Below are 8,175 nucleotides of genomic sequence, written 5' to 3' on the forward strand. Positions count from 1 at the left end.
ACGTTCCATGTTACAGAATCCCAGTTAGCCATTGATGCGTTTATGCGTAAAGTGTTTATTTTTTTATATGGTAATTAGAAGTAGTAGATGATGTTATTGTAGCGCGCTCACAATAGCTGTGGTAGTTCATTTAATTGTTTTTAATAAATTGACAATTCAATGCGTGCAGTTATTTCTGTATTTTTTGGAAAATTATTAGATTCGAACTAATTTATGCGAATCACACACACGATTGTGATAAAATGTGCTAATTTGTTGTCGTCTTTTTTTTCGTTACAGTTTTTGCTGATATGAATCGGATACGAAAATTTAGTTTGCAGGAAACCACTTGACATCATTTTGGAAGAAAATTGTCTAAAAATAAAAAAAAATAAAATTTTAAGAAAATTTGGAGAAAAAAAATTGAAATAAAAAAAAAGTTGAAACCAGAGAATGGTTTATTGCAGTAGCAACAACATGAGTACACAAAACGAGGAAGTTGAGAGCTTACTGATGAGTCCTTGTTGGAATCAAACCGTCAACGGAACCGATCATTATTTGCTAGAAGGACACAAGCTGCTTTTGGAACATGATTTGGATTCGCTTCCCGGCAGCGATTCGGAAACGCAAAAAAGTTCCATGGATGTTCTCGATAGTTTGCTGAATTCGACCTCGAATATCAGCACAAGTAACACAAATTTAGCCGAATTGAAGCCTTTACCGCCCTTCACGGGATACACAGGTCATTTGTCGATAAATGGCATCTCGGGGCATCATTATCACGCAATTGCCCAACGCCTCCCGGAGGAGAACAACAATTACAGTCAAAGTTCGTACTCGCCCACAAATGGAAGCGGCGAAGTGTCGTCATCCACTTGCCTACCGGATTCCGTGCTAATGGCGGAAGCGGATACGCCCCTCAGTGATGTCAAGCTGTTCAGCGACAATTCCATCGATAGCAAGACATATTTGGCGGATAGTTGTGTGATGAGTACGGGACCTGATTCGGTGTCGGGCGGCAAAATTCTGCTGGATTCCAAAGATTTAGGCGAATACGATATGAGTTCGATAGATGATATTGCGGCGATAATCGGATCTGCGATTGCCGATACAACGGTACCTGGCAATCGTGTCGAAAACGAGGAAAGTGATACGCGGGACTCGTGGATGGATTTAGATGCGTGGATTGAAGGCACTTGTGGGCCGCAAGATACAAAACTGATCGTTTCGAATCAAGATTCCCTCAACGAATACATTTTACCGAATCACTCGCCTCTCCATTCGTCAGGGTCGACGTTGCAAAGTTTGCTGACGCACGGTTACATGCCTCTGCTGCAAAATCGCCTCCAAAATGGACCACCTATCAAAATTGAAGCGCCCAGTTCGACATCGTATTGCGGCGAACTCATTTCTACCTCAACGAGTCCTCCGGGTTCGGTTTGTTCGACAACCGATAACATCATGCTCAACGGTCGTTTCCTCCAAAATGGGCAGCATCATTATCAGTTAACGCTAAATAGTCTCAAACCCGATGGACTTTGCAGTCCCGATCTGTTGTCAAGTTATCCGCATACCACGTCGACGACGACATCCACGAAAAATAAAAGACCTCGTACTCACAACAAAAAACAACAACAACAACAGCAAATTCAGCAGCAGCAGCAGCAACAACAAATTTCCGTGTCTCAAGCAGCGGTGAGTTTTCAAACAGCGAACGACTTAAGCGGGTTGCTGGGCAAGGAGAAACCCGTGCATCGATGTAACATTTGCAATCGGGGATTTCTAAACAAAAGCAATATTAAGGTACATTTACGCACTCACACGGGCGAAAAACCCTTCAGGTGTGAGGTTTGCGCAAAAGCCTTCCGCCAAAAAGCACATTTAATAAAACATCAACAAATTCATAAAAGAATCGGACGTGATTAGGATCTAGCTATCTGATGACGTGACTGATTTTTTTAGGCGCAATTTATTGATTTTTATTTAAATTTTTTCATAACTTGCAGAGTTAGAAAGTCGCAACATCCGGAGAAAAGTGTCACAAAATGCTTCCCTTTTTCTATGAAACAATTTACGAAAAACAAAAAAAAAAATTCGGGGTCGAAAAAATTTTGACTTAAGAACTTAAACATGTAACTTATATGAACGTAAGATGTTAAGTCAAGTAATTTTCATGAATTTTCAGATATTTTTATTTAAATATCGGAAGATTCATGAAAATTACGACATATGAGATGACTTAAGATCCTTACGTTCATATTCAAAAGTTACACGTTTGGTTCTTTAATTTTCAATTTCAATTAAAAAATCTTAAGTTTTTGACTCGAGCTTAAGTTTAAAAATAAGTCAATAATTTTTGAAGAGCTTTTTTGACTATTAAGTTGATTTAAGCTTAAGTTTCAAATTTCAATAAAAATTAAAAAATAATTTTTCGACAATATTTTGAGAAAAAAAAACAATTCAGTTGACTTAAGCTTGAATTTAAAAATTAAATAAAAATTTAAAAAAAAAATGTCGACGATTTTTTGAGAAAAAATCAATTACGTTGACTTAAGCTTAACTAAAAAAAATCAATAAATATTAAAAAAAAAATTTTTTTGACGATATTTTGAGAAAAAAATTCAATTGAATTGACTTAAAAATTAAAAATTCAAAAAATATTTAAAAAATTTTTTCGACGATATTTTGAAAAAAAATCAATTAAGTTGACTTAAGCTTAAGTTTAAAAATTCAATAAAAATTTAAAAAAAAAATTTTCGACGATATTTTGAAAAAAAAAAATCAATTAAGTTGACTTAAGCTTAACTTAAAAAATTCAATAAAAATAAAAAAAAAAAATTTGACGATATTTTGAGAAAAAAATCAACTTAGTTGACTTAAGCTTAAGTTGAAAAATTTAATAATTTTTTTTTCAAAATCAATTAAGTTTTTTAAGTTGATTAAGTCAATGGAAAAAAATTAAGCAAAAAAAAAAAAAAATAAAATTAAAAAAATAAATTTTCGACCCTGAAAAAAAATCCCATAGGACATTTGAAGCATTTATTTTTCCCCGTATGCTTGCGATCCCAAAAAAAATTGACAATTAAAGAGAGAGAATATTTTTCCAAATTATCCAATACTAAAGCATCACAACCATAAGAGACTCCCAAGTAATTTGGATATCTACAATGGAATGCGTCACCGCTCGCAAAAATTTTTCCAAAAACTAACCTCGTGAGCGATGATTCAGTCTACTTCCAATGTCCAGACTACTTAACGACTCTCGTATGAAGTAATGTTTTGGTTAAAGTGCTGAAAAAAAAAAAAAATCGATTACCTTAATATTGAGGTTGTTTAGTGAAAATAGAATTTACAATTTTGCTGCCTTGCAGCTTAAAAACTTACAATGTTGCTTTACACACTTTTACTTGATTGACAAAAAAATGGTGTTGCTGTGCAGCAACCATAATTTTTTTTTATTGTTAACACGAATGTGATTGATTTTTTTTATATAAATTTTGTTGTAATAAATTGTAATTTTGCTTCAATCGCAATGAAAATCCCAGCAGTGACAAAGTAATTGCTTACGACGTTGCATCATAAAATAAAAAGAGAAAAATTCATTTTACTGTACATATTTATAGAGAAAAAAAATTATATATTTATTTATATAAATAATAAAATTCATTATAATTAAGGTGTTATTTAGTTCATTAATTTGTAAAAAAAATATGGAGAAAAATTATTGTAAGAAAATTAGTTTTAAGATAGAAATTACGTTAAAAGTCTATGTACAGTTAAAAGAATTGAATTACGTTAACACATTCGAGTACTAAATTTTCCTTCTTGCGTTAGTACTCTTTATTTTGTTTTTTTTTTAGTAATACAAAATTATCATTATTAATGATAATTATTATAATGTAGTTTATTTTATTATTGCATTGGTTCAAAGAAATATTTAACTTAACACAACAAAATATATATGTTAATAATTTATGATGAGTTAGCGACTTGGTGAGGCTTTTACTATTAAAAAATTTTAATATCTGTATCTTTAATTTTTTTAACATGCATGTTTCAGATGCAGGATCTCAAATTAATAAAAAAACATGCCTAAAATTTTTATTAAATTTTAAATTAAATTCAAAAAATTAATTTATTTTATTTATTTGATTAATTATTTTTTTTCTAATTTATTTCCTTAAAAACCAAGAGTTAAAAATGCATTTTTAGCATTTTTGCTCGAATTCTTTTACAACATATATATTTTACATGAAGAAAGTATATAATGTGTAAAGTAGAAAGTTGTTAAGTTTATTTCGATTAAAATATAACAAACAAAAAATTTTTGAACAATAAAGACATTTTAATAAGATTAAAAAGAAAAAAACACTTGCTGCAACAAAAAACGACACACAAGCAGCAAGTTGCATTAATAATAATAATAATATCATGAATACGTTTATTAAGTTTAATATAAATGAAATTGCAAAATTTTTAAAAAAATACAAAATAAGAATATATATGTTTCAATTGAATGTGAAGTACAATGAAAATTATAATAAAATTAAATAATACGGAAAAAATTCATGTTGTTGTCCACTTTTTTAAATGTATGATTAAATAAAATAAATTGTTAATGTTTAAAAAAAATTACAACAAAAAAATTAATATTATTATTATTATCGAATCGAAAACTTTCAAAATTTATATAGTTTGTAAATTTATACATAGGTAAATTATTATATATAATAAATATAAATTATATTAAAAATTTAATAATTAATTATATTATTGAGGAACAATAAATTGACAAAAATTTTGTTTTATAAAATTATGAGAAATATTTTTCTTTATTTGTATTAAAATTAAGTTGACACAGTTTGTAAGTATAAAAGAAAGAAAAAAAAGGTGAGTAAATCCAGTAGAAGTTGATTCGTAAGTATGATAAATACAATGATGATGTAAAATTATACAAACAAAACAACAAAAAAAACTTAAGTTTGTACAAAAGATTTCAATGAACGGAAATGAAGTGACGAACCTTTTGTATGAAAATTTGTTAAAAAAAAATGAATTTATTTATGTTAAAAATGTCAAGAATTTTTGTCAAGTAAATTTATGGAATAATTTTGGGGATTACAAATGTAAAATGTTTCTTTAATTTTATTAAAAATTAATTAAAATTAAATTTTTTTAAATAAAATGTTTTTTTTTTAATATTTTTTTAATTTAATATTTATATAAAAAAATTAAATTAATATTTAAAATAATTTTAAAAATTTTTTAAAATAAAAAAATATTTTAATTACATGAAAATTTTTTTTTTGAGAAATTTTAAAGTTCTTTTGTTTGAATTAATAAAATTAATATTAACTGAATTATTTTTGAACATTCTCGACGAAGATTAAATTATATGATAAAATTTAAAATTTAATTTAACAAAAAAAAAAAAATTAATACCTAAAAATATGTTCATAAAAATATTTTTATTTGAAATAAAAAATTTTTATTTTAAAAATATATTTTTTTATTAAAAAATAATTTTATTTTTTTATTCTTTTTTAAAAATATTTTTTTATTATTTTATTTTAATTATTTTTTAATACCTGAAAATTTTAATAATAAAAAAAATTTATTTAATTAATTAAATTTTAATTAAATTAATTTTTTTAATTTTTTTAATATTTAAAAAAATTAAAATTATAAATTTAAATATTTTTAAAAAAAAATCGACGAATAATTTTTTTTCTTTTAAAATTTTAATTAATTTATAATTTATTTTTTTTGCGTTAAAATATTTTTAACGTTTATTTTAATAAAATTAAATTTTTTTTATTTTTTTTAAAAATTTAAAAAAATAAAAATTAATTATTTTCATACAAAATAAATTTTTTTATGTAATTTATTTTAATTATAAATTTTATTAAAATATTTTTTTTTAATTTTATTTTAATTATTTTTATCTTAAAATTTTATAATAAAAAAATATTTCAATTAAATTAATAATTAATTTTTCAAAATTTTAGTTTTCAATAGAATCTGTCATATCTTCACAAGTACCATAAATTATATAACATACACTTTACAAAAAAAAAATCTCTTACAAAAAAATATTTCTAATACGCAAATGTTCTGTTAATTGCTTTCCAAGTTCAATATTTGATCAATCACTTGAAAAAGTACAGTTAACTTCATGTAACATTTACAAAAGACATAGACAAGACATTGAGCAAACAAACAAACGATATTTTTCAACGAGAGAATATTTGTGTGTCATTAATGTAATAAGCGACGAACTCTTAACGACCATCGATGTCTATTAATTGCTTCTCTGACACGTGTTTTGATTTATCGTACATTTATTAGAATTTAACCACTTTTGACCCTTTTCCTCAACTCATACATACATTGTCTACATATTAATAACAATTTTTAAAAAAATCCATGTCTGATGTCTGAAATAACGATTTATTGATGACGTTATGATTATTTATTTATGTTCATTCCAAATTATCGAAATGAGGTTCTACAACGAAAACGGAGAACTATTAGTAGGTTAAGTACATGAAAATAATAATAATAATCAGAAAAATTCATTGAACATACAATATCAATCATCATTCATTACGTTTTAAAAAAAATTTTATATATAGTTATCCGTATCAATTTTCTTCGTAACATAAAGCACGACAGCCAAAAAAAAAGTTGAAATGTAATCAGAATAATAATGAAGTGGCTTACTTTTCGTTTCTTTCGAACATATATATTTTTTTACGAACATTTGAACGATATATATTCTGCTAACTGTAACATAACGAAAAGCCCGCCCATTCATCATCAAGCCAAAAAAGAACCGAAAATGTTGGCCTCATTTTACGAAAACTTAATAATCTGAAGTTTGGTTGTATTTCGCCATCATCAATCATGTTTATCATGCATGTTCTTTCTTCTTTCTTTTCTTTTGTTTTTTTTAAGTTGATTAGTTTTGCCAAATTTTGAAATTTAAATTATAAATTTAATTTTTAATTTAATTTGAATTTTAAAATATAGAATAAAATAATTAAAAAAAAATTAAATTAAATTAATTTTTTTTTTTCAATAATTAAAAAAAATTAATAAAAATTAATTTTAAAAATTTTTGCTGTTTTTAAACTGATTTTTTTTTATTTTTATTATTTTATTTAAAAATATTAATTATTAATTTTATTTAAAAACATTTAATTTTTATTTAATTTGAATTAAAAAAAAATAAAGTAATAATATAGTTTTATTTTTTTTAAAAAATATTTTTTTTAATTTAAAAATAAAAAATATTTTTTTTTAAAAAATTTTTTAATTAAAAAATTTTAAATTTAATAAATTTTTTAATACAAAATTTTTTTTTAAATAAATAAAATAAAAATTTTTTTTAATATTTTATTTTTTAATATTTAAAAAAAAATAATTTTAAAATTTGTTGCCTTTTTTTATTGTGAACTTTTTTATTTTAACTAAATAATTTTTAATTTAAATATTTTTTTTTAAAATTTTTTTTTATTTTAATTTTATTTAAAAAAAATTATTAATTGTTTTTTAAATATGAAAAATATTATTACAAATTTTTATGTTTAAAAATTTTTAATTTAATTAAACATTTTTATAATAAAAAAAAATTTATATTTTTTTCTTAAATATTTAATTCTCACATTTTAAAATGTATTTTTTATGGTTTACTTTTTTAACTAATAAAACATTTTTTGTATATTATATTTTTTGAAATGTTAATGAAACAATTTTTTTGTTGTAAAAAAAACTTCTCAACTTCCCCTGCAGCTAAAAAAAGTTAAAATTTTAAAATGTAGGCAGATATACCGGATTCCAATATTTTTATACATATATTTTTTTCTTCTATAATGGTATTTGAGTCATATTACTTGATCTTGTGTTTCCCTTTGCGAAGCGCATTGCAAGCCACAGCGTCGTCGTAAAAGACACGAGTGTCCATAGAGAGAAAGAGCAGAAATACTTCTTTAAATACTCTTTTAATATGATAATAAATATTCAATGAATTTAGTACACATCGAGTAATAATATAATGATATTACTCGGTATTGACGTGCGTTTGGTCTGCAATATTTGTAAAACGAACAAAAATAAGAGAAGAAAAAGAGTAAAAACTTGTTCAAGAAAAAAAGCTATATCAATGTTAATATGTGTGTCTTGCCGAGTAAAATG

General features: G+C 24.4%; 1 protein-coding gene across 1 annotated transcript; it reads left to right on the forward strand.

Moving 5' to 3' along the window:
* Positions 1-432: 432 nt before the first annotated feature.
* LOC134837864 (ichor) lies at positions 433-1,905 on the forward strand. Its single transcript, XM_063853256.1, has one exon. It carries the CDS (start codon positions 433-435, stop codon positions 1,903-1,905), a length of 1,473 nt encoding a protein of 490 aa, XP_063709326.1.
* Positions 1,906-8,175: the final 6,270 nt, after the last annotated feature.

This window comes from Culicoides brevitarsis, chromosome 1 (genome assembly GCF_036172545.1).
Source record: "Culicoides brevitarsis isolate CSIRO-B50_1 chromosome 1, AGI_CSIRO_Cbre_v1, whole genome shotgun sequence".
NCBI classification, from domain to species: Eukaryota; Metazoa; Arthropoda; class Insecta; order Diptera; family Ceratopogonidae; genus Culicoides; species Culicoides brevitarsis.